Source organism: Vanacampus margaritifer, chromosome 19 (assembly GCF_051991255.1).
Source record: "Vanacampus margaritifer isolate UIUO_Vmar chromosome 19, RoL_Vmar_1.0, whole genome shotgun sequence".
NCBI classification, from domain to species: Eukaryota; Metazoa; Chordata; class Actinopteri; order Syngnathiformes; family Syngnathidae; genus Vanacampus; species Vanacampus margaritifer.
The window spans coordinates 16,733,402-16,759,016 of NC_135450.1; the positions used below are offsets into that span (position 1 = coordinate 16,733,402).

The 25,615-nt window shown below is 43.6% G+C and overlaps 2 protein-coding genes, 1 long non-coding RNA gene and 1 other non-coding gene across 5 annotated transcripts; 1 reads left to right on the top strand and 3 right to left on the bottom strand.

Moving 5' to 3' along the window:
* Window positions 1-30: 30 nt before the first annotated feature.
* On the bottom strand, window positions 31-7,086 carry LOC144039113 (sphingosine-1-phosphate phosphatase 1-like). Its single transcript, XM_077552081.1, has 3 exons — window positions 5,851-7,086; window positions 3,958-4,047; window positions 31-2,712 (listed from the first exon to the last, which is right to left on the bottom strand). The coding sequence occupies exons 1-3, from the start codon at window positions 6,508-6,510 to the stop codon at window positions 2,161-2,163; spliced, it is 1,302 nt and encodes a 433-aa protein (XP_077408207.1). The 5' UTR covers window positions 6,511-7,086; the 3' UTR covers window positions 31-2,160.
* On the top strand, window positions 6,764-25,451 carry LOC144039112 (voltage-gated delayed rectifier potassium channel KCNH5-like). Of its 2 annotated transcripts, XM_077552079.1 has the most exons (12): window positions 6,764-7,661; window positions 8,623-8,746; window positions 9,633-9,739; window positions 9,837-9,965; window positions 10,790-10,905; window positions 11,636-12,028; window positions 12,102-12,194; window positions 12,693-13,122; window positions 18,046-18,245; window positions 18,334-18,586; window positions 19,745-19,941; window positions 22,340-25,451. In XM_077552079.1, the coding sequence occupies exons 1-12, from the start codon at window positions 7,589-7,591 to the stop codon at window positions 23,270-23,272; spliced, it is 3,048 nt and encodes a 1,015-aa protein (XP_077408205.1). In that variant the 5' UTR covers window positions 6,764-7,588; the 3' UTR covers window positions 23,273-25,451. The 2 variants fall into 2 exon arrangements, with proteins under 2 accessions (XP_077408205.1, XP_077408206.1); XM_077552080.1 differs by having other exon boundaries at window positions 11,636-12,118.
* Window positions 8,848-8,920, bottom strand: trnat-ugu (transfer RNA threonine (anticodon UGU)). The gene has a single exon. It is a non-coding gene; the product is annotated as a tRNA-Thr (tRNA).
* On the bottom strand, window positions 11,886-21,197 carry LOC144039114 (uncharacterized). The gene is made up of 3 exons (XR_013289357.1): window positions 21,067-21,197; window positions 18,039-18,222; window positions 11,886-12,226 (listed from the first exon to the last, which is right to left on the bottom strand). It is a non-coding gene; the product is annotated as an uncharacterized LOC144039114 (long non-coding RNA).
* Window positions 25,452-25,615: the final 164 nt, after the last annotated feature.

A 25,615-nucleotide genomic window follows, 5' to 3' on the forward strand; every position in this document is an offset into this window, starting at 1 on the left:
TAATACATTTTCATAGAAGACAGACAAAAATGAGGTAAAGATTTTAATATTTTAGTGCAAGAACTTTGAAACAACCTGGTAATCAACTTTTTTTTTTTAATACACGGTCTTATTCAAGATGGTACATTACATCAAAAATACTGTACTTTATATTCTAATATTTTCATGTGCCGACTTCGGAGAGCACTCAAAGTTACAGTAAACATCATTCACACAAAAGCGATACAAAAAAAGAAGCAAAGAGACATAATGGTGTGAAATAATAATAGTGGTGCTGTAATACAGATTACAAATACTTGAAACATCATTTGGAATATTGATTCATGTTTTAGCAAACATGATTTACTGTTTGGTTTATTCTTGAGAGCAAAGTGGCGGTGATCAAAAAAAACGCAAATCATCAGAAATGAAGATGAAACGAAGCAAAGTGAACATTTGATGGCGTGGGGCGTTGCCGATGGATATTTTGTATGACGCCGGAGAGAAGCGGTCACGTGTTTCTGGCTTCCTGCTTTCCTTCCTTCCTTCTTTTCTTCTCCAGTGTGTTCTCAAGTGCTTGTTCTTCTTTTATAATACTTAAGCGAGTGAACAGTGCACTTTTCCAGTACTGCATTTACAGCAGCGTCGGCAAGAGAGAACTTCAAGACCCTGTTCAAGACAATTCAAAAAAAGTCTTTCTAAAGACTGCATTATACACGTTGAAAGGTCATTGCCAAAAGCATTTGACATATTGTGTGAAACTCCTTTTCATTTCAATTTCCCTGATTTGTTTGGCCTAAAATGAGGGCCGGTGACGCACTTTGGCATCCAACGTCAGGTCGCCCGCTCTTCCACTATAAAAGAATTTGAGCGCCCGTCGTTTACATCCGCGTCACTGAGACATGCAGTTTGCTCGCCAGCTAAGCCCACACCTGGAAAAATACAACTCTCTTTTAGACAGTCCACTGGCGCGGGCGCGTTAAGAGCGCCTCGTTGTGTTGTGGACAAGCCTGGTGAGATATATATTCCGGCAAGCGGGTACATTTTCACGGCTCTAACGCGTAGTTTGGAAGAAAGATGGCCGACGAAACGGCAGCCATTTTTCCAGGTGGATGCAGGGCAAATTTTGATTGACAGTTGACATTTGAGCAAGGCGTGGTTTCAGAGTAGGAAAATACTCACCAATTGGACATTTACGGATTCACCTCAAAATGCAATAAACCCTTTCAAGGCAAAATACCAGATTCAGCCCCTCGGAGGCATTAGCATTCTACGTAAGCGCACCGCTGCCAGACCAGAAAAAAAAAAGTTCCGTATCACATTAGAACGGGATCAATTTCACATTTTAATGTGATTAACTTGATTGTTTTGTGATTGCTTAAATCATCACGTTAAAATGTTACATTTATCACGTTTAACATAAAATTGTAGGGATAGACCGATTATCGGCGCCGATATTTTGGTATGGGTTTGACTTTTTTTTTTTTTTTATCTGATGGCCGAACTGTATTGCTGACCTCAAGAAACAATTTATTTAGATTTTCAGTTGGTTTTTATAAGAGATGCTGCTAGGAAGTCTCTGCATCTTTTGGTTTGTTTGAAAAGTAAAACAAAGATACCTGAAAGTTTAACATTTGTTATTTTGAAAAAAATATATTTATTGTAGATAACGATAGGGAATAATGACATTTACTTTTTAAGACATACCTGTGACCCTGGGAGCTCCCTTAAGTTTTTTGTTAGAATTTTAAAACCTATATGACGATTGAAGTATTTATTTATATTTTTTTTATTTAAGCCAATATTTTTTCCCTTTTACTGAAATGGAATATCGGCCCCCAAACACCAGTTATCAGTCTCCTTGACTAGTAAGAATAGGTATCGGCCCTGGAACAAAAAAACATATCTGTCTATCACTATCAAATTTAACACATCATAATATGAAAATTCATGTTAAAACATGAAGTTTATCACATTAAAACATGACATGTATCGGATTAAAACGTCAAATTTATCACTTCGTAACATGAGATTTATCACGTTAAAATGTGAATTTGATCACGTTACAAACGGATAGATTTCCCCCCCTGGTGTTGTCAGCGGTGCGCTTGCGTAGCATCCAGCCTGCAGACCGGGGCAACGATTGCAGCAGCGCACGACGACGCCAACGGCGCCGGTGGCTCACGCCAAGTTGACCAGCCCGAAGAGGAGCGGCACCACGCACACGCACGTGAAGCCCAACACGCTGTAGACGATGTAGCGGTACGGCAGCTCCACCGCCATGCGCTGCCTGGCCCGCCGCACGTTGTCGGCGGGGAGCCCGGCCAGGCGGCACAGGAAGGGGATGGTGGCCGCCTTCATCAGCATGCGGACCAGCAGGATGACGGCCACCCCGCCGGCGCAGCGCAGCAGGGCGCGGACCACCGTGCCGGCGCCGAGCGGCGGCAGGGCCAGCGGCAGCGAGGACGGCGGCGGGTCGGCCATCAGGCTCAGCTGGTAGTTGGCGTGGGTGGCCAGGGCGGTGCCGGCCCCCGTGCCCAGCGCCTGGGCCGTGTCCCCGCGGGAGGTGCTCCACGAGTCCAGCGAGAAGGCCACCAGTCCCACGCTCACGTGCGACACCACGATGACGAGCGGCGCGTACGCGTGCGTCATGTAGAAGTCGTCGATCTTGTCCAGAGTTTGCTGGAAGAAGGCCAGGATGACGAGGCTGTACAGGAAGCCCGTGATCACTTCCTGCAATCAATCGTCATTGACCCGTGGCCGGTTCGGATCAGGCCCAATCCGCGGATTGGTTGGAGGGGAGGGGGGGGTCAAAAACAAAAAGCGCATTCACATTTGATACCATTCTGACATGTCAAGGAAGCTGAAACATACTCAACGTAAAACGCTAAGCCGAACTTCAAAATAAAGTTGACCAAATACAGTAGTAATACATTGACGGCAATGCAAACAGCCTTGGGACACTTTTACTTTGAAGTTGGCCCACGCCGTAGCGTGATGGCTAGCTTGACTTCCCTTTTAGACGTTTCTGTATCGTAGTTGATTGACATTGTCGTTGTCGCTAATTCACGGCGCTAAGAAACCGCTAATTAATGATGCGGTCATTTTATGACACGGTGGAAGTCTCCGACGTAACTGGCTAGCGGCTACCTGTTAGCATGATCACCGAGTGTGCGGCTGCCGGCTGCTAAGTAAGTTTGACAGCTGGCCCCTGGCTTACGTGAATTCTTTTTCAATATTCTGGACCAGGGCTAAATTGTAGTTCACGCTCCATGTTTAGGAAACGACCAATCGCGGCTCAATTTGTGATCGTCACATGACCACAGCCAGAAAACAAGCGAGCCGTGATTGGGAGAAAATTGCTGGCTTGACCATTCATTTTGACAACAATTATTTTCTTTTCGCAAATGTAGACTGGCTACAAATATTGGCTATCAGGCCTCAAAATAAATAAATGAATGGTCTATCTGTGCCACGCTGTATCCTATCTGTGTTGCTATGTTCACCTTTCTTTGGTCATTTCTGTGCCAATTCGTTAGTAACGGTGATAAAACTGTTTGCTTGATGTAAACAAACAGCAGTCGCGTAGCAACCAAATCACCGTACAAATGTTATCAGTTCCATGTTTTACGGGTTGTTTCCATGACCAATTACAGATATGGTAACAAGTAGCAGCTAGAGAAGCTTTTTTTTTTTTCCTTCTCATTGACTTTTCGTGCCACTGTGGTAAACGTGGAAGCCATTTAATGTAACGTTGTTGCGTATGATGACGATGAGGCGGGAGGGAAAATCATTTATTGTCGTTCTTCCAAATCACAACTGGGGAAACGGGTCCAACTTCTCCGTCAACTCTCTTGTCTAAAACATGTACGGGTCACTTGCAGAACACACAAACGAGATTTTTTTGGGTGCGCAAACCTTCGACGTGAGGAACAATGTTGATGCGCTCAACGACACGTTGTGTTTGTTGACACTTACCAGAACGGAATGCATCCCCATGTAGACCCGGCTCACACACACCAACACGCTCCAGCACAGCGCCACGCACAAGCCAAGCATGAACGGGTACTGCGTGACAAACAAACGCAAAATACATCATCTTAGTTGACCGTCACTCGAACCCACTCGTCGCTGCGTTGTGTAAACAAACGTTGACAAACGAGCTGTTATGATCCTCATCCGAATGAGCAGAATGTGCCGGGCCCGTTTTAGAAACAGGAAGCGGCGTCGGCGGCTGCGCCGCCGACATCCTGACCGACTTTTCTTTCCGCTGGCTTGTCGGCAGCGAGTTGCGAGGCCAGGTAACGCTTAGCGAGCCTGTGCAAACGTGTCAGCTCGCGTCGGGATCGGCTGGGAAACGTGCGCGCAAACACGCTACCTGGCAGACTTCAAAGAGGGAAAACGGCGAGTTGTTAGCTTAGCAGCTGAATGGCGCTGCGCCATTTGACCTCAATGCTCACAATTCATGTAAAGTGGAGGTTTGGCGGTGAAATGATTGTGCGCAAATACTCACCTCTATCAAAATGCTGCTTTTGAAGTCGTAAGACTCATAAATTCCGCCTAGCAACACGTGACAAACATTTGTGTGACTGTTCCCTCAATAATTGCCACTAAAGTTATCTCTCGTGGTAATTATTTTCTTATCTCCGATTTTCTCCTTGCTCAGCCAAAATATGTTTCAGGTCAACACAATTTGATGACAAAGGCATCTTATCTTCACTTGCTGTATTTACAAACAAAACAGCAGCCAAATTCCTGATTTTCTTATTATTACTTTTTAAGGAACTACACTCGGGTCACACCCGGTCAGGTACGGTGCTGTTCATCGTGTCACTGCTGTTATTAGATATCAAAGTGGGATTTATGAGGATGTAGAAGGCGTACTCAGCAATTGTCTTGACCGCCCTGTCACCTGGTGCTCTTATTAGTTTATTTAAAAAAAAATAAAAAAAAACTCATTGGGCAGTTCAAACATCAGTTATTTGGATTTATAAAGATAACAATACTTTGTTTTAATTATTATTAGCCTCTCTAGTTAACAGGCGTAGGTAAAGGCGCACCTTACCTAATTATAAAACTTTACAAGGTTTTTTCTTTAAAATAGGGTTAGGGTTAGTTATGACTTTGTTATGCAATATATACACACAACTTTGCTTTTATAATCTTATGAGTTTATTTTGGAAATTATATAAAACTTTATCCCAATAGTAGTACTCCTTTATTTTCATAATAATTCCAATATTAATTACTTTAGTCTTTATTCATGAAAATATACAACTTTAGCCCAGTAATATTACGGATCAGAATATCAGAATATAATACTTTATTTTTGAAAATATATTTGTTCTAAAAAAAAAAATGAGTATTGCAAGTTTCTTCTCATATTATGACTTTTATAAAAACTTTTTTTAATCCAACAATATTCTCAAACTGATTGCAGTCCAAACTAATTTCTTGAAAATCCATAAACTATAGTCTTCAAAATATTCAACTTTAGATACATAACTGTTACTTTACTGTCAAAGGACTTTATTATTTTTCCTTTAAAATACACAACTTCATAGAGTTATAAAGACATAAAGTACTTAATTGTCATATTATGCTTTTTTGATCCTTGAACATCTACCACTTTTGAAAATGTGCAACTTACCACGATTTTAATATATATCATGAAAATGCTAAACTTTTTTTTTCCTTCCACCGTTGCACAAATGCTTTCATGTTGCTGAATAAAACAAGAAACGAACACAACAGAAGAACAAAGCAAACGTGCAGCAATGAACCTCAATCTCTCGACAAAGCCTGCCATGTGCCCACTCGGACCTTGTTTTGCACTTTTACTGGCCGGTGTGCGCCTTTTTTTTTTTTTACCTGCCAGCGTCCATAGGTGAGCATGAAGAGGCAGAAGGGGATGGCGGTGCCCGTCATGGCGTGCGTGGACGGCATGCTGTACTCGGAATTGTAGAAGACCTCCACCTTGACCACGGGGGGCGAGGCCGGCCGGGACCAGCGCACCATGTCCTTGGTGGACTGGCCCAGCATCAAGTTCCAGGCCCACACCACGATGAGCCGGCGGCTGACCAGCGCGTCGATGTTCCAGAAGAGGAAGGGGAAGAAGACGATGAAGAACATCTCGTTGCCCAGCTCGGTGCCGAAGGTGAACAGATAGAAGAGGAACTTGTTGTGGATCAGGAACTCCTGGCCCACGTCGCCGGTCAGCGAGTTCCTGCGGAGGGGCTTGGCCCGGGCGGACGCGTCGTCCTCGACGTCGTCGGGCCCGGGCTCGCTCGCTTTCCCGTTGGCGTGCACGGCCGCCCCGTTGCCGACGACGTCGTCGTCGTCCCCGTCGCCATCCCCGGGGCTCCTCTTCCGGAGCCCGGGGCGCTCGTCGTCGCCGCCCAGCGGCTCATCGCTCGCCTTCTCCGGAAACGTCCCCCGGACCCCGCAGAGGCGCTGGAAGCTCGCCACCAGTTGGGGGTCCTGGAGATAATTGCACGTCTCCACGAATGTCTTGACGACGTCCGTCGCCATGATGTCAAAGAACGTTTGCTCGCTTTCACTTGCGCGAGCTCATGGTCAGGCTTTCAAAAAAAAAAAAAAACGCCGCCGATGTGGGAGGTTTGGCAGAGCAGCAATCAAAGTCCGTCCGAGTGGAGTCGATTATTACATCACGGAGCGTGGCCCGGTTCACGGAGGGTGCCGCTCGCTAACTGCGTCAAGTCGGGATTCGGCCCGTTACGAGGCAGGCAAGCAGTCAGTCCTCCACTCCACAACCGCTTCGTCGTTAGTTCGTTGTTTCTTCTTCTTCTTCTTCTTCGATCCTTCCCGCTTGCCCGCCACGTCCAATGTGTACTTACGAGCGCTCTCTGCTGAATTGAACGAGTATTACAACATGTCCATTTCCAGCCAGACGCAGGACGGAGTGAAGGAAGGATGTGATGGATGATAGAAATAAATGAGAATGGTTGTTTGGGAAGATGGATGGTATACAGAATATAAATAGCCACAGCTTTTGTGGTCAACAATCTCAACATTCAACTTGTATTTTTGATTGATGTTCTAAAATGGACAACACTTGTAAGTTGTTTTGTTTTCTATAATACACTAAAATAACAACAACATATAGTTTTTCAAGACACATATATAGGTCTAGTAAATTTAATTACAGCTTTTGAAAAAGCCAGATCATATAAAGATAAAGTGGAGGGTAATCACGCAAATCGTTGGGTTCCTCTTTATAAGCCCGCGATCACAAGACCGGAAATACACTTAATCAAAAATGTAACATAATGGTACAAGTAGTCGACTTCTGAGTGCTTGACGCAAACTGCAAAACAACATTTACGTATTATTAGCGTTGTAAAGCAAAACTCGTATACGTGTTCCAGTGTATCGAGTCACAAGATTGAGTAAGTAACAAAAAAAAAACACGACCGTAACGACTTTTATTCTGAAAGGCCCTTTCCGGAAGTGTATTCAAAACGTTAGTCTAACTTGCACAGCGTGCTCGCTTGTATCAGCGCTTGAGTGTTGAGGTTTGTTAAGTCGATGCCAGCTTCAGCATCCACAGTGGCGAGCAGCGCCAAGTCTCCGCCCTGAAGCCTGCACCATGCACGGGGGCAAGAGAGGACTGGTGGCCCCGCAAAACACCTTCTTGGAGAATATTGTCAGACGCTCCAGTGGTGAGTTGCATTTAGTTTTTTTTTTTATTTATTTTTACAAAGGCAAGAGTATGCAACACTTTTATACAAGCTTTAAAGTAAATAACTCATAATTGTATATTTTATAAGAAAACATTTTGCAATTTTTTGTGGGGTAAATGACGATTGTTTTTAAGACTGGAGGTGACCGTAATATTTCCATAAAGTGGGGATAAAATGCATTCTCATTATACGTGCATGCAGCGATCGTCCACTTACTTTAAGAGGCCTCCAGTATGTGTTGGCTTGTGCCATCTTAAATGCACTTGCTGCTATTTGATCTCTCAGTAGTGGCTGCATTAGTGCTGAGTGATACATATCTTTACAATCAAACGGCCTTACAGCACAACCATCCCGGTAAAAAGGGTTTCATTCGCATTACTCTATAGAATAAGCTTGAAACACACTCCGTATTGGCATTTTATTCATAAATAACCCTGCAAAAGTGTTAGTGGTCAATATTGTTGTCTCCATACACATTAGTGGCAACATTTCTTTTAAAAGTGAACTTCTCCACAGTCGATGACATTTATGCCGATGAGTACGGAACAAAACACGTTTGTTGAATTAGCGTCGAGTATTTCAAGCAAGCGCACGCCAGCCTAAAGTGTTTTCCCCCCTGAAACGTCCAAAGTCATTAGGACGACTGCTTTTTCCCACTCTTAAAGATTTCCTTGCTTGAGAACTTTTGCAGCTCCTCGTGCATTTTTAATCAAGGCCGAGGCTGGAGCATAAACATTTTATCAACAACTATTATTGCTGCTTGAAATTTTAATGCATTTTCATGCTTTTATTTTTTTTTTGCAGTTTGTTTCAATTATACATGTTGATTATTGGAGTGTTAATAATTAGCATGTTATAGAATGAATAATTCCACTGATATGAGACCGATTTCACTAGTAGAAAGTGCAAATTTTTTACTTTTTTTCTTCTTCTTCTTCAGAAACCAGCTTCTTGTTGGGAAATGCGCAGATTGTGGAGTGGCCGGTGGTGTACAGCAACGATGGATTCTGCAAGCTGTCCGGCTACCACAGAGCCGAGGTCATGCACAGGAGCAGCACGTGCAAGTACATGGAGCCGCATTTTGAAAGCGTTCACATATTTGGTGGAGTTTTCTTTTCTTTTTTTGGGGGGTGGGGGGGGGGGGGTGTTAAAGATGAAAGGATTGAGGCCCCGGTGAGAATCGAACTCACGGCCGCTGGTTTACAAGACCAGTGATCTGACCACTGAGCTACGAGGCCTCGGGTTAGAGATGGATGGATGGATGGATGAAGGGTATGATAGAGAGATGACTGGATGAAGGGTAGAATGGAGGGATGACTAATAGATGTATTGATGGACTGATAGTTGGAAGGAATAAAGGAAGATGGTTGACAGTTAGGATGCAAAGAGGGAATGAAGGATGGCGGGAGGGAAAGTTGGTTGATTTATGGAAGTATGTTTCAATGGATGGAAGAAATAATGGATAAAGGAAGAATAGATGGATAGATGATGAATGGATGGATGGATGAAGGATAGGATGGAGGGATGACTGGAGCAATTAATGGACAGATGGAAGGAATGAAAGGTAGAAAGATGGATAAAAGGAAGGTTGGTTGATGGAGAAAGGAAAAACGAATGGATGAGTTGATGGACAGATGGAAGGATGGATAGGTGGATGGTGAATGGATGGATGAGGGGTAGGATGGAGGGATGACTGGAGGAATTGATGGACAGATGGAAGGATGGATGAATGAAGGATAGAAAGACAGATAAAAGGAAGAATGGTTGATGGATAACGGAAAAAGGGATGGATGGACAGATGAAAGGATGATGGATGGATTTATTATAGATGATTGATGGATGGGATGATGGGAAAAAAAGGAGGGAAAAAGATGATGGATGCATGTTTTCTGAATTAAAGTCAGCCAACCGCATGATGGGAGAATAATTCGTGGCGTTTGTTTTTTGAAGCTTCATGTACGGCGACTTGACGGACAGGACGACCATCGACAACATCCGGCAAACCTTCGACAGCTACGAGTCCAACTTCTACGAGGTGCTGCTCTACACCAAGAACCGTAAGCCCCGCCTCGCCGTTTGTGCTCTTCAATCATGTCGCGCGCGCACCCCCGGGCCGCCTCCTCATTTTGTGTGTCCGTTTGTGTGCGTGGGAAGGAACGCCCATCTGGCTTTACATGCAGGTGGCGCCCATTCGCAACGAGAACGACAAGGTGGTGCTTTTCCTCTGCACCTTCCGGGACATCACGCTCTTCAAGCAGCCCATCGAGGACGACGCCGCGCGAGGTGGGACGCCCGGCGCGGGTCGGCAAACCAAAGACATGGCCTTTTTCAGATAGCAGATATGGATCATAGCTGGACAGTTGATAGATTGCCGGACAATGAAATGATGGAAGGGAAGATGATGGATGGATGACTAGAAGGAACAAAGGATGGATGGAATGAAGGATGGGTGAACAAAGAAGGAAGGATAGAGGGATGGATGGATGGATGGAATGAAGGATGATGGCTGACGAAGATTTTATGGAAGGTCGGATGATGAACGAATGGAAGCTTGGACGGATGAAGTGTGCCGAATCGCCGGCTCAAGCGCGTTCGGGTTCCTTCAAGCGGTTCTGAAGACTAAACGCCAGTCGGCTTCACCAATGCGACGGGCGAGACCGCGTCCAGCTGTCCAGGTGTTGCGTGTGCGGGTCAGCGAGCAGTGGCGACCGTACAGAGTGCCACGATGTCCTGGGGGCCTCGAGCGTGCCATGAACAAGCCCCCCCCCCCCCCCTTGCATACATGAAACAGAAACAAGAGTCGGACTACATGAGGACACACGTGAATGACAAATAAAACGCAGAACTGGATTTTTCATTGCTAAATTAATGAAGTTGTTATATTAGCATACCATTTTTCTTAGAACAAATATCTACAAACATCCTTTTAAATATATATATTTTTTAAATTAACAAGATAAAATACAACAACGATAAAAAATAAAACAATATAAACTAAAAAAGACAAACTAGTAGTTTATGTAATTATTTCATGATTTTTTTGTTGATATTTATTACCTTTATTCATTAAAATTTGTCATGTTTTTTGGGGGTTTGTTTGTGTTCAGGATGGACAAAATTCGCCAGGCTGACGCGAGCGCTAACCAACAATCGCAACCTGGTCCAGCAGATGGCGCCGCTGAGCAAGACGGAGGTCACCCACAAGCCGTCCAGATTGGCAGAGGTGGGCAACTAAATGGCAAAATGCGTACACATTTCGCGACTAGCTGAGGATACGTTTCAAAACGACAATCGTTACGTTCAGGGTTTTCTGGCTGTAAGTGTTTTTTTGTTTTGTCATCAACATCTTACAAATGCAATTATGCCATCTAGTGGCAAAAAAATAACCTCAACACAAATCAATATCACACTCGTTTTTTTACAGTACAGTACATCTTTTTTTTATTTTACCTCAAGTTTTATGAATGATTATGAAATTACTGTATCAATGACGAACAGATGCAGCCATATTTCTATTAGTTTAACATTTTTTTCAGTTAATACTTAGATAAAAAAATATTTTATTGTACACTTAGAACAGATATAAAATGTGCGATTAATCATGAGTTAACTATTGAAGTCATGCGATTAATTTTAATTTTTTATTCTAAAAATAAAAAAAAATTATACTTGCTACAATACATTGAGCAAAAAAAGAAAGTGGTCGGATGAATATGTGCGTAGGTTATAATGGAAGGTATGGTGTGCCACAGGGTTCAATTGTGGGGCCTCTGCTGTTTCCTTTGTATCTGCTGCTCTAGAAAACAGTGGTGGTGTTTTTGTGCGTTTATTTATTTATTTATTTTTTTTAGCAATTTTAGTCCAGCACAACTACCTAAACTAAAGGAACACTTTCTTAAGCCGCTTTTTCTTGTCAGACTAATTCAAATGTGAATTTTGTGCGCCGACGTCAGGCCCTCCAGCTGGGCTCGGACATCCTCCCCCAATACAAGCAGGAAGCCCCCAAAACGCCGCCGCACATCATCCTGCACTACTGCACCTTCAAGACCACTTGGGACTGGGTCATCCTCATCCTCACCTTCTACACGGCCATCATGGTGCCCTACAACGTGTCGTTCCGCACCCGGCAGAACAACCTGGTGTGGCTGGTGCTGGACAGCATCGTGGACGTCATCTTCCTGGTGGACATCGTGCTCAACTTCCACACCACTTTCGTGGGTCCCGCCGGCGAGGTCATCTCCGACGCCAGGCTCATCCGCATGAACTACGTCAAGACGTGGTTCGTCATCGACCTGCTGTCGTGTCTGCCCTACGACATCATCAACGCCTTTGAGCATTTCGAAGAGGTCAGTTTTGATGATGTTCGGGATCCGGGGTGGCGCCCGCTGAAGCTTTTCCGCGTGATCTTTTCTTTGGAAGGACTTCGTCATGCCTTCGTCCCCAGCGAGTCATCTTCGCGGCGACTCAAACTTCCACAGGAACAGCACCAGGACGGAGGACTCGGTGCTACCGGTAAGCGACTTTCGCTATAACTTTGGGAAGCACTTTGGGGAAGAAAAAAGATTTAAAGGGGAAGTCAACGTTAACCATTTCTTGACAATAATGTGTGACCTCACTAGTCTAAACATGACATTCTGATTAATATGACATTTGTGGAATATGAGTTATGAAGCAAAAGCCAGATATTTTTATCCATCTCAGGGGGCGGCCATTTTGTCACTTGCTGTCGACTGAAGATGACATCACAGATGTGCAGGGCTCAGGCAACGACCAATCACCAATCACCCACAACCTGTGATGTCATCTTCAGTTGATAGCAAGTGGCAAAATGGCCACCCCCTGAGATGGATAAAAATATCTGGCTTTTGCTTCATAACTCATATTCCACAAATGTCATATTATTCAGAATGTGAGGTCAGATATATTATTGTCAAGAAATGTTTAAGGTTGCCATGTCAAAAGCGGGCATTTGAAGAGGGGTGTGTAGACTTTTTCTACTTCCTCTGGCAGGGTCTGAGCAGCCTGTTCAGCTCACTGAAGGTGATCCGCCTGCTGCGTTTGGGCCGCGTGGCCCGCAAGCTGGACCACTACCTGGAATACGGCGCGGCCGTGCTGGTCTTGCTGGTGTGCGTCTTCGGCCTGGTGGCCCACTGGCTGGCCTGCATCTGGTACAGCATCGGCGACCACGAGGTCATCGACGAGACCACCAACACCATCAAGACGGACAGCTGGCTCTACCAGCTGGCCCTGAGCATCGGCACGCCGTACCGCTACAACGCCAGCGGCACGGGCCAGTGGGAGGGCGGCCCCAACAAGGACACGCTCTACATTTCCTCCCTCTACTTCACCATGACCAGCCTCACCACCATCGGGTTCGGCAACATCGCGCCCACCACCGACGGGGAGAAGATCTTCTCTGTGGCCATGATGATGGTGGGATGTAAGTACGCTACTCACTTGAGATACCCACAACTGGGGGCTCGCTAAATAGAAGGTGCAAATTCTGGGATCAGGTGGAGTTAGCTCATTTAAATGTAGCCTAGTAGCCCATCATTGCTAGTTAGAATGCGTGAACAAACAGGAACCAGATAAACACGTCACAAGCACATTTTTACACAACCACAAATGACGCCGAGTCGCTAAGTATGCAAAGTGGCTAACGGCATCGCTAGTTGACGGCCAGTCAACGGCCAGTCAACTCTACACTCTGATTCGCTGACTTCCAAGTCACTCAACAGGCCAGGCCTGGCCTTTTAAAGCCAAACACATTCAAAGTCACAGCAATGTAGAACGTAAGGATGGCGACCCCATGTGGACAAAAATAATACCTGCACCAAAATTGCAAGTTTTCATTTAATACACGAGTAACTTTTTTAATTTTTTTTAAAATTTTATTTTACAAACATTTATCATATAGATGGTTCACAATTTCATTTAATTTTAAAAAGCTATCAATTCTATTTTATTTATTTCCTATTTTTATTATTTAGCTATTATTTTATTCTTTATATTTTTTATTTTTAATATCATTTACTTCCTATAAAAAAAAGAACAAACTGAGTATTATTATTATCTTTAAAAATTGCACTGATCTAATTTATTTAATTCCTTAGCTGAGGTACAAAAACTTTCAGCAAACAAGATGAACAACTTTCAATATTGAAAAAGAAAAAAAAACAGATTTTCAGGTTGTCATTATTTTAGACAAACATTTATCATACAGATGGTTGGCAGATTTTTTTTTTTTTAAAGAGACAAAATTGCAAGTTTTTATTTAATACATGAGTAACTGTCATTTTATTTCCTTTTTTTCATTATTATGATTATTTTTTATTTTATTTTACAAACATTTATCATACAGATGGTTCACAATTTCATTTAATTTTAAAAAGCCACGATGCACTGGATCAGTTCAATTTCATTTAATGTATTTCCTATTTTATTTTTTATTTATTCATTATTTAATTCTTTATATTTATTTATTTATTTATATCCAGTGCAAAATATTTTCTCCAAAACTTTATAATTATAATAAAATAAAATAAATAAAATATAAAAATAATAAAAATAAAATATTGCCACATTTGAAGAATTTTTGGGGTAAAAAAAAAAAAATCAATGCATTTTAATTGGCATAAATATGAATTTTCGCTAATTCCACTCAACTGGAAAATGATGACAGTAATGGCCAAAAAAGGCCAAATGAAATTGTCTCCAGCACTTGTATCCGGACCCCCACCCCGTGTCAGTGTTAGATAATAAATAGACAGTAGGCAACACTGGGCTGGTGTCGCCATTGAAGCCGCAGTCACGTAGCCGAACAGCGAGCGAGCACACTTCCCTGATGAAAGGTGACATGTCGAGCACACGTGTGGCTTCTGTGGGAAGCGCTCAGCGGGGGGGAGGGGCAGCGGACGTCACCGCCCACCACTATAGAGACCGCCACACTTTGTGTACATTGGAAAAAAAACACGCGCTTGAAAATGACATGGCACGGAATTGTGATTTCAAAAAGCGTGGTCGTATGGCAGCCCAGGCTGCTGGATTGCAGGTTCGAAGTTCCGACTACAGCTGCAGATGAAATTAATAGCTACAGTAAACTACACTGTACAGGACATGCATGACATTCTGTGTGTGCCGTATGATGCTAGTGACCTTTCTGAGCCCTGCCAAGGTTCCCTAAACGGCAAACGGCATGAAATGAAATTGATCCAGTGTAAAAGCTGTATCAAAAAGTGTGTTTTTATTATCTCTTTGACTGCCAAAAACGTTAAATAATGTTTAGTAAAATCCTATGGAGGAGTGCCAAAGACGTTAAAAGACGTATTTTTCAAAACAGAGGTGAAACTAACCATTTCCTATTGTTGATTACTGAAAAACGGAAGAAGGTAGAAACAAACTCTTTTTTTCTGATGAAAGATGAGAGTCCAATCTTTCATTTGGTAGTATGTGTGTTTCCATAGTCCAAACACATAATTTTCTGTGGACCTTGAAAGATCAGTCCCTATGCTTAAATCGGCTGGCACCCACGGCATCCCTTTTCTGAAAACGCTTGGCAGTCAAAGAGTTAAAATAAAAATGTTAGGATCAAATTGAAATTTGTAAGAGACAAAATTAAGATAGATGAATGGATTAATGCAATAATATTTTTTTTTAATTAGTGGCATTATTTTTTTTTACAGTGCTCAGCCAGATATGCTAAATAATTTTTGAGCATACATTAAATTGAAATTGATGCCGTGTGAAAGCGGTTGATCGTTGCTGCTTTCAAATAATAAGAATGCTCAAGTTTGTCAAATAAAAATTTCCTAAAGAATTAAATTAATTAGATCCAATGCAATTTTTTTAATAACAATAATAATAATAATACTCAGTTTGTATTTTTATTGGAAGTAAATAATATTAAAAGTAAGAAATATAAAGAATAAAATAATAAATACATTTTTAAAAAGGAAAGAAATTACATGAAATTGAACTGATCCCGTGCATCACGGCTTTTTAAAATTAAATCAAATTGTGAACTATTATTATTAGTAGCATTATTTATTTCAGTGTTTAGCCAGATTTGTTAAATCATTTTTGATTATACATCAAATTAAAATCGATGCATTGTCAGAACTCTTGATCATTGCTGTTTTTTCCAAACAAGAATGCTCAAGTTTGTCAAGGAATCAAATAAATTAGACCCAAAGCAATTTTTAAAAATAATAATAATAATAATAATAATTCTCAGTTTGTGATTTTATATAGGAAGTAAACATTACAAATAATAAATAAATAATAAATAACTAATAAAAAATATAAAATAAATTAAATTAAATTGATCTGATCGAGGCAGCACGGTGGCTGACTGGTTAGCACGTCCGCCTCCCAGTGCAGAGGACGTGAGATCGAGTCCGGGCTTCGGCCTTCCTGGGTGGAGTTTGCATGTTCTCCCCGTGCTTGCGTGGGTTTTCACCGGGTACTCCGGTTTCCTCCCACATTCCAAAAACATGCATGGCAGGTTAATTGAACACTCCAAATTGTCCCTAGGTGTGAATGTGAGTGTGGTTGTTCGTCTCTGTGTGCCCTGCGATTGGCTGGCAACCAGTTCAGGGTGTACCCCGCCTACTGCCCGAAGCCAGCTGGGATAGGCTCCAGCACCCCCGCGACCCTAGTGAGGAAAAGCGGCCAAGAAAATGGATGGATGGATGGATGATCTGATCGAGTTACTCGAGTATTAAATGAAAATTTGCAATTTTGTCTTTTTTTTGTTGACATTCTGATCGATATTATCAGATGTTTAAAGTTTAAAATAAAATAAACACACAGGTCACGTCAGGGCAAATGAAAGCATCTCAACCTGAATCTCAAATAGGCAACGTACAGGCGTACTTCATTTTGTTATACTGATGCGACCCTGATTTTTTTTTCCTTCCCCCAATATTGAAAGTCGCTCATCTGGTTTGCCGAACGCCTTTGCACCTCAGCCAGTGGCGTCTCCGCGGCAACCTTTTGCTGCCTCCTGCGCAGCATCATGTAAAGTGATGCACTAACAACAGTGAGGGCGACGCAAAGTGACAGTCGCGCTCGGAGCTTCGCACCCCCCGCCGCCGCCCCTCCAGAACAACACCACCAGTACGCCGGCGGCGCTATCGCAAAATCACGAAAACGCTCTGCATGGTCCGCACTGGCGTGGGGGGGGGGTACAATTACCACCAATAAATGTCCTGCTATGGATACGGTGATTATGCGAGGCCGGCCAGAAAGGGAGCGTTGCGCCCTGAGGCCGCGGCGTGCGCGGTCGGTGTACAGTAGTTGGCGAGCGAGCGAGCGGGCGGGCGGCCATCTCGCTGGATATGCATCCTAAACTCTTTCCCCTTGACTGCTTCTACGCGCCCCATTAGAGACGCTGACTGACTCTTTGAGGTCACCGCAGGCAGCCAGGACTGCTCACATGGCCACCGTGCATTATGAATGATAATATACAACGCTTTGTTGTGTTCTCGCTGTGATTGCGATGTGTGCTAACTTGCACTTCAACTCCGTCAGTTGTGGGATCGGGGTGGGGGGGGGGGAGTACAAACAAAGTGCTGTTTCCTACTTAAAGGAAAGGGATAGGTAACTTTACATTTCAGCAGACCAAAATTACATGTGGAGTCCCCCAAGGCTCCATCCTGGGACCTCTTCTGATTTACATGTACATTACAGAAAACACTGGCTCCCTGTCTTTATTTTCCCTGTCTCTCAGAGAATACGCTTTAAAATTCCCCCGTTAGCCTTTAAAAGGGAGAATTAATTATGGAAAATTGTGCAATTAATTAGTTAAAGAGGAAGTCAACCCAATTTTTTTTTTTTTTGACAATAATATGTTCTATGCAGCCCCACTTGCTGTCGACTGATGATAATAACATCAATGTTTCTCAGGTTTCAGGTAACAACTAATCACAGTGCAGCTTCAGAAAACAGGTGAGCGCTGATTGGCTGTTGCCTAAGCAACTGTGATGGCAAAATGGCCGCCCCCTGAGATGGGCAAAAATGGCTGGATTTTGCTGCAGGACTCATATTCCACAAATGTAATATTCATCAGAATGTCATGTTTAGACTAGTAAGGTCACATATAACACAATATTGTCAATTTTTTTTTAACGTTGACTCACCTGTTTACTGCCCACAATGCTTTGCGTTCCAACATAATATGGTCGCTTGAATAACATTGAGCTGTTGTGTAAATTGTGGCATCCAGGGAAGATGCATTTTCAGGGTCTTAGCATAACTAGCTAGCTAGCTAACTAACTGTAGAGGTTTCATTAAATATTTTAATTTTATACTACAGAAATAGTTTTTTTTAAGACGGCGTGTGTTGTATGCATGTACCTTTCAGCGCTGCTGTACGCCACCATCTTCGGAAACGTGACCACCATCTTTCAGCAGATGTACACCAACACCAACCGCTACCACGAGATGCTGAACAACGTGCGTGACTTCCTCAAACTCTACCAGGTCCCCAAAGGCCTCAGCGAGCGCGTCATGGACTTCATCGTCTCCACTTGGGCCATGTCTAAGGGCATCGACACAGATAAGGTAACATTTGTTACTCTAATTTATTACACATTGACTTCTTTCCAGTGGCCCAACTTGCCCCCCCTCCCCCCTCCCCCCTCCCCTCCAGGTGTTGTCCATCTGCCCCAAAGACATGCGAGCGGACATCTGCGTGCACCTCAACCGTCAGGTGTTCAACGACCACCCGGCCTTCCGCCTGGCCAGCGACGGCTGCCTGCGCTCGCTGGCCGTGGAGTTCCAGACCACGCACTGCGCGCCCGGCGACCTCATCTTCCACATCGGCGAGAGCGTCGACACGCTCTGCTTCGTCGTCTCCGGCTCCCTTGAGGTCATCCAGGACGATGAAGTCATCGCCATACTTGGTGAGAACCGTGACGACGGCGACGCAAGATGGACGACCACAAAATGTTTTGAATTGTCGAGATTTTAAAAACACATGAATATCATTTCGAATTCATTTAGTATAAGCCATAAAATAAAATTATATAAAATACATTTGATTTCATAGTCAGTGACTGACCGCTAATGACCATGAAAAGTTTTTAGGTGAACTAATGAATACACATACACTTGCACGCACGCACATATTCACCCACATACAAAAAATAAAAATAAAAAATACAAAAAATAAATAAATATATAAAAAATATATATTAAAAAAAAAGGAGAGCAATGATGATGACATGTCAAATCGGTAAAATTACAGAATGAACAATACTGAGCTCTCCAGGAAAAAAAGAAAAAAAAATGACCATGAAAGTCCGCTAACAACGACAAGTGACCCCAAACGTGGAAGAAAGGACACAACTGCACAAGGTTAACGACCGCTAACGGCCATTAGTAACTGTTAACCACAGACAATCATGATTGACTGCTTTTGACCTTGAGCAGCTAACATCAGCTAACGACCACTAGCAGCTGCTTGTGATTTCTAATGACAGATAATGATAGCTAACAGTAATTAATGACTGCTAATGATGACTAAGGACTGCTAATGGACGCTAACTGCTGCTAACAACCACAAGTGACCTCTAACAACCGCTGCCAATCGCTAATGACAGCTAACAACCATTAGTTACCGTTAACCACTGACAATCTTGATGGACTGCTTTTGACCTTGAGCCGCTAACGACCGCTAGCAGCTGCTTGTCATCTCTAATGAACAGATAAGGATAGCAAACGAGCTAACGAGCTAATGAGCACTAACAACTGTTAAATGACAGCAAACAACAGCTAGCAGTTGCTAACGACTAGTTCTGACGTCTATGACCTTCTTGAATGTACTCATTGAGTTCATGTGTTTTACTGCCGTTCAATAAACAGCTGATAAGCACATTGGCGATAGTGCCATTGCAGGAAGTAGTTATACTATAAAATGGTAAAAGAAAAACACATCTGATCCAAGGCATATTTTTGGGGTTATTTTCGGTCATGAAAGTAAGAACTCCCAAGTATTACTTTTTTTTGTACTTGCAAGACAGTGACTTTCCATTACTGATGATTGTGGCGTTGTTGTGCAGGTAAAGGCGACGTGTTCGGCGATGTCTTCTGGAAAGAGAGCACGATGGCGCGAGCGTGCGCCAACGTGCGCGCGCTGACCTACTGCGACCTGCACGTGATCCGGCGAGACGCGCTGATGCGGGTGCTGGAGTTCTACACGGCCTTTGCCAACTCCTTCTCGCGCAACCTCATTCTCACCTGCAACCTGAGAAAACGGGTAACCCCCACCCCATCATTTTATTGGTTTTTAATTGAGACTAAATCTTTTTCTTTCTTTTTTTTTACATGGTTTTATTGTCCATAATAAGATTTTTGATGGTCATTAGGTGTATGAACTCATACACTTACACTTAGAAAATATCTATTATATTAAAAATGTTTTCATAATTTATTTTTTTTTTGTCGTCAAAGAAAAAAATGTCCCACCTTCAGTGGTGGCCTGGTGCCCTAGCACCTTCATCGCCACTGATCCCATTCATGGCATTACTGAAGCGGTAACGTTAACGATGCAAATAAAATGGAATACATATTTAAAAGAGCTTCTCCTGAATTTACATATTAGTCACATTAAGAGTTCTTGTTCTTGTTCACATACATTATATCCCCATAGGAAAGAAATAACATGAATTATTTCATGCATATCGTTTATATAATAGCTGACGTCACGGTGGCGACACACTTTCCAGCTTTTTATTTGGAACAGCAGAAGCTGCTGTCAGCCACAGCTCACGCCCCCGACACTCGCGCAGACTCTCCGACGCATTAATGGACGCAAGACACAACAATATGTATTTTATATACATTTTACGCTTGCCATTTGTAAATGTTCAAACATGTTTAAAAGTGTGTTTTAAAATGTTGTAATAACTATACTGGGGAAAAAAAATGTTAAACTACTCGTTTAAATGAGTCAAAAGCGAATGAACTATATGCCACGGAGGAGGCGGGACTTGCGACGTGTGGGCGGTGTCCCAGTACTTGCGCTTCCGCCTTGCGCGGTCCCGTCGACGGGTGCGAGGCTGCGAGTGTGTAGTGTCTGTCCGAAGCATTTCAGATAGCCGAGACGCCCTCACGCCGACGAGCGGAAGCGCGCGGTTGGGGGGTCGCAGGGGTGGGGGTGCGAGTGTTGGAACGGAAACGGCGCTGATGTGTAAAACCCGGAAGTCGTAAGTCCGTGGCATCTACCCCGATGTAACGTACAAAGGGAGTCCTCGAAGTACGTCGCACGCAACCTGCGTCGTTTCGACTTTACGTGCCTCGTCCGTAGCACCGTCTTTTTCATTAATTTCCCACAGTAATCACGCCATTTTAAAGTTATTTAAAGTTGTGTTGCTGTTATTACCTCCAGCAAAGGACGTCCATCAGTCGGTCGACTCGCCATCAGGCGCGTCACATTTCCGTGTTTAAACTTGAATTAGCTCTCCGCTCTGCCGTCCATCAGCAATGAATGTCCGTACGGAAACACAAAATATTGGTTCAGGCGTCTTTCGGGTCGCGCTAAGATGTTTTTTTTTTTTTTTTATTGTACAAAGTATTTTAATGTAAATATTGACTTTAACGAGGAAATCGTGTTACATCGCCAGCGTAGGAACGGAACTCCGCCGTAACTTGACGACTCCCTTTAATTGAGGATTCCGCATGACATGTTAATTGCCGAAATTAATTTCAAGATGATGTACCAATACGAACACTGCCAACATTTGTTCATGAAGGTCAAGTGATGTTTGACTTCACCCCCTCCGATTTTTTTTTTGCATGTTTTGGCTCCGACTTCAGACATGCGTTGCCTCCATGATTGCGTCACAGTTCCATTAAGGGCCTCCCCCAGGGCATTGCGGCTTTCAGCTTTTGAATATTTCAGCCAAATGCAAATGCTTAGCTTCGCTTTAATGCTTTTGAACAACAACAACAAAAATTCTACATTCACGCTCAAAAGTGCTGTGCTGGTTGAAAACGCATTAGTGAAATGATATCAACTGTATGCACCAACTACTGGCAGACAATTCTTGCTGACTCGCTCCTTTCCAGTTAAGAGTGTCGTCTGTTTTTACCCAGCGACAATGTAAACACTGTACAAAATAGTTCAGAATGAGAAGTTTTATTACTATTATTTCCAATGGTGCATTGTTATGCAAATCAATATATATATATATATATATATATATATATATATATATATATATATATATATATATATTACTGGGTTGAACAGGCACACAAAAAAAAAATCGGCCCTGGCATGTTGAATGGTTTAATTTGCTGTCTATGTTGTAGATGGAGTAATGAGCTGCTCCCTTAAAATTGTCAGTCGGTCTCTTGGTGTAAAATGGAGGAAAATAATAATTAAATAACACCGAAACGGTCCCAAAAGTCGCCAGTAGAGATAAACCAATATGTTTTTTTCAGGTTGTTTGTATGTTTTTACTGATGCCGATTATTAGTAGTCAACTAATATTTGAAGCCGATATTCATTTTCAGTAAAAAAATAAAATAAATAAAATAAAAAGGGGGGGAAAGGAATATTGGCATCAAGATTTTTTTTAAATACAAATGCCAATCTTGACTTGTAATGTCTTGAAGCATTAATGCTGATTGAACAATTATTTTTTTTGCAGGTGATCTTTCGAAAGATTGCCGACGTGAAGCGTGAGCAGGAGCGCCAGAGGAACGAGGTGGCGCTCTCCATTCCCGACGACCACCCGGTCCGGAAGCTCTTCCAGAGGTTCCGGCAGCAGCGGGACGGCCAGACGGCCGGAGAAGCATCCCCGTACCTCGACCACAACTGCGTGCAGGAGGAGCCGCCGCGCGCCAACGCAACTCACGGCCAACCTGCCAAGTCGGAACAAAACTGCACTGCGGATGCCGCGGGGTCTCAACCCACGCCTTGCGTGGAGAAGCCCCTGAGCCAGGGGCTCAGCAGAGAGGGGCCCGGGGGCCCTGCCGCTCGCAGAGGAGGGGCCAGAGGGTGGGCGAAATTTAAAAACGCCACTTCAACTGCGCCTCCCCCTTTTGTAGGAGAGCAGGAGAAGCCGCCAGAGAAGGTGGAGGGTTGGACAAAAGGATCCCAGTCGTCGGAGCAAATAGCAGCCAACAAGAACCTGACGCCGGGTGATGGCGGGGAGGCGGGGCCGGCGGGGGGCGGCGCCAACGGAGGAGAAGCCAGCGCCCTCCATAAAACGGACTCGTGCGACAGCGGCATCACCAAGAGCGACCTGCGCATCGACCGAGTCGGAGACTCCAGGAGCTCCTTCGAGCGCAGCCCCATGGAGCGCAGCCCCATGGAGCGGAACCCGTTCGGAGCCGGCGGGCCCGAACGGGACCTCCTGCAGGCCGCGCTGTACGACGCCAAGCTGGAGCTGAAGGCCGACATCCGGGCGCTGGGCGGCCGGCTGGCCGTGCTGGAGGCTCAGGTGGGCGAGGTCCTGCGGCTGCTCTCTGCCAAAAGGAGACTCTCGCTGCCGCCCACGTCCTCGCCCAGGCCCAGGTTCAAAAACCAAGACTCTGTCGCCGCCTCGCTTCGACTCACAGAAGACGACGGGCCCTTTTGACGGGGATCCGATACAAACCTTAGTCCTCGACTAGCGTACAAACATTAATCGCCAGGAAGCGTTAGCTAGCCGGCCTGCCAAAGAAATGTTAGGAAAACACTGCATGAAAAAAAGACCATGAGACTAAAGGATTGCAAACAGGGACTGATACAATATTGTGTTCCCACACTTGATGGCAACAAAGCGCTCTCCCTAAAGTAGTGCTGTGCCATCATCTTGCGGCAACCAGAGTTGGCAAATCCAGGTCCAGAAAGTAAACGAAACTGGGAGCTAGTTAGGGAGCTACATAGCTAGTAAAAACCCTGCCAAAGTTTGGCCTTAGCCCAAGGTGCTAGCTAGCTAGCTAGCTCCCATGGTGCTCGTTTACCTGCTAGGGAGCTAGCTAGCGGGCGGCATGGTGGGTGACAGGTTAGCACGTCCGTCTCCTATTGTAGAGGACATGAGATCAAGTCCAGGCTTCGGCCTTCCTGGGTTGTTGAGTTTGCATGTTCTCCCCGTGCTTGCATCTTGTGAGGTATAAGCGGTCATGAAAATGGATGGAGCTAACTAGCTAGCTAGCTCCCTAACTAGCTCCCATGGTGATCGTTTACCTGCTAGGGAGCTAGCTAGCTAGCTAGCATCAATGGCTAAAGCCAAACTGTGGCAGGGTTTTTACTTTCTGGACCTGGATTTGCCACCTCTGCTTGGTGCCAAGGAATTATGTTGAAGTGATTGGAGAAGTTTCAAACAGTGAGATGTACTGTTTTGGTGCCATCTTTTGACATTACACTTCTTACCTTTCAAAATAAAAGCCTCACTCACGATTTGATTTTTGTGGCAAAGACTGTCCACAACTTCAACAGCTCAGGCTAAACTTAGCTCCTCCCCCGACATATAAAGCTTGTCCATAAGTTGAGATATTTCACTTCAATATACTTCCTTGACACCAATTACCGTGCTGCTTTCCTATTTTGCTTTGGCAACATCTTGTTATTTTTCCAGGACTAGTAATTTGATTGACAGTTGAGCAGAACACGGTGTGATTTTTCTCAATTTTAAATACTAACCAGGAACTACGGTGGCCCTAAATAACAAACTCAGGCTCCACCTGTTGGCCGTGATTGGTCAGTGCACCACTTGCCCCCAAGGCAAGCGAAAAGAGCAAATAATGTGTCTGCAATCTGATTCAAATTGCACTGTAACGGATTTTTCGCCAAGTAACGTTAATGTGCTTGGCCGAGCGTGCGAAGTGCTAACGAAGGCGTTGGTCCACATGCTCGTCTGTCGGGAATGTGGCGGGGAACTGCTGAGGTCAGCAGCTCCCGTCCCGCTTCAAGGCTTCTTCGTGAAAAGAAAACAGAAACTCCCTTTGGAGTCAGCATTGGTGCCTTACACTTGACTAAAACCTCAGCTATGCGTTGTCCATGAATCCCGTTCATAATCTGTTACCGTGTGGCCAATCCAAGGCAAGAATTTGGGATTTTTTATTTTTTTTTATTTTGTTATGTCTCTTTGTTAAATTTTGTTAGCTTTACAGTATGTTATTTTTGTAATGCTAGGTTTAGTTTTTAACTTTTTGTTAGTTTAATTCAGTCAATACAAAAGCTAGCTTGTTTTAATTACTTTTGCGAACAGACAATGCAGTGTCAGTTTTTATTTCAGTTAACAAAAAAAATATTTTTTTTCCAATTCTGAATGGTTTTTCTTAACTAATCTTGGCCTGACACAATGATATTGATGATGCAATAAGTGCAGGATGTGTTTCCTCTAAGAACAATTATTAGTTGCCATACGCATGCAAAGCAGAGATGTGGCTACAATAAAGTGAATGCTATTGTGTTTATTATTATTAGTATTATTATTACTCATGGTTCGATGCAATGATGACTCAATTGCGTGTAATGCTCAGGTAGTTTTCAATTGTGGGTTGAATTCCAAAAGTGAGAATGGAGGGCGATATGCATCCGCTTCAAAGGGAATACTGGAATTGTAACGTGCACATCTGAGCGTGATTTTCGTCATTTGGGTAAATCCCGCTTCTTCTTTTGTGTGACAATCAATCTTTGTAAGCATGTGACCTCTCCACTACATTGTTGTACAAACTGTGTATTTGTAAAAGGCCTTTGCATGCATCGAGGGAAGCTTTATACACCGATGTGAAGAACAGAGGGAAAAAAAAACAATGATGCCTGCCCACCAACTGCTTTTTTTGTCTCTTTATTTTGTCATTTAACTTTGCAGAGATATTGTCATTTTAGTTAAATAGGTCAAGAAAGTAGTATTGTTTCTTATTTATGCCAATAATAAGGGTAATATGACAAGAAAAAAAAAATACAATTCAAACACAAATTCCTATATATTTAA

Bases quoted from the DNA above. Each gene is read 5' to 3' on its own strand.
- LOC144039113 (XM_077552081.1), bottom strand. From the start codon at position 6,510: ATGGCGACGGACGTCGTCAAGACATTCGTGGAGACGTGCAATTATCTC. The intron at 4,048-5,850 runs GTAAAAAAAAAA...TTTGTCACGCAG, and splicing joins TCACCTATGGACGCTGGCAG to TACCCGTTCATGCTTGGCTT. The intron at 2,713-3,957 runs GTAAGTGTCAAC...GATTGATTGCAG, and splicing joins TGGGGATGCATTCCGTTCTG to GAAGTGATCACGGGCTTCCT.
- LOC144039112 (XM_077552079.1), top strand. From the start codon at position 7,589: ATGCACGGGGGCAAGAGAGGACTGGTGGCCCCGCAAAACACCTTCTTG. The intron at 12,029-12,101 runs GTCAGTTTTGAT...TTTCTTTGGAAG, and splicing joins CCTTTGAGCATTTCGAAGAG to GACTTCGTCATGCCTTCGTC. The intron at 18,246-18,333 runs GTAACATTTGTT...CCTCCCCTCCAG, and splicing joins AGGGCATCGACACAGATAAG to GTGTTGTCCATCTGCCCCAA.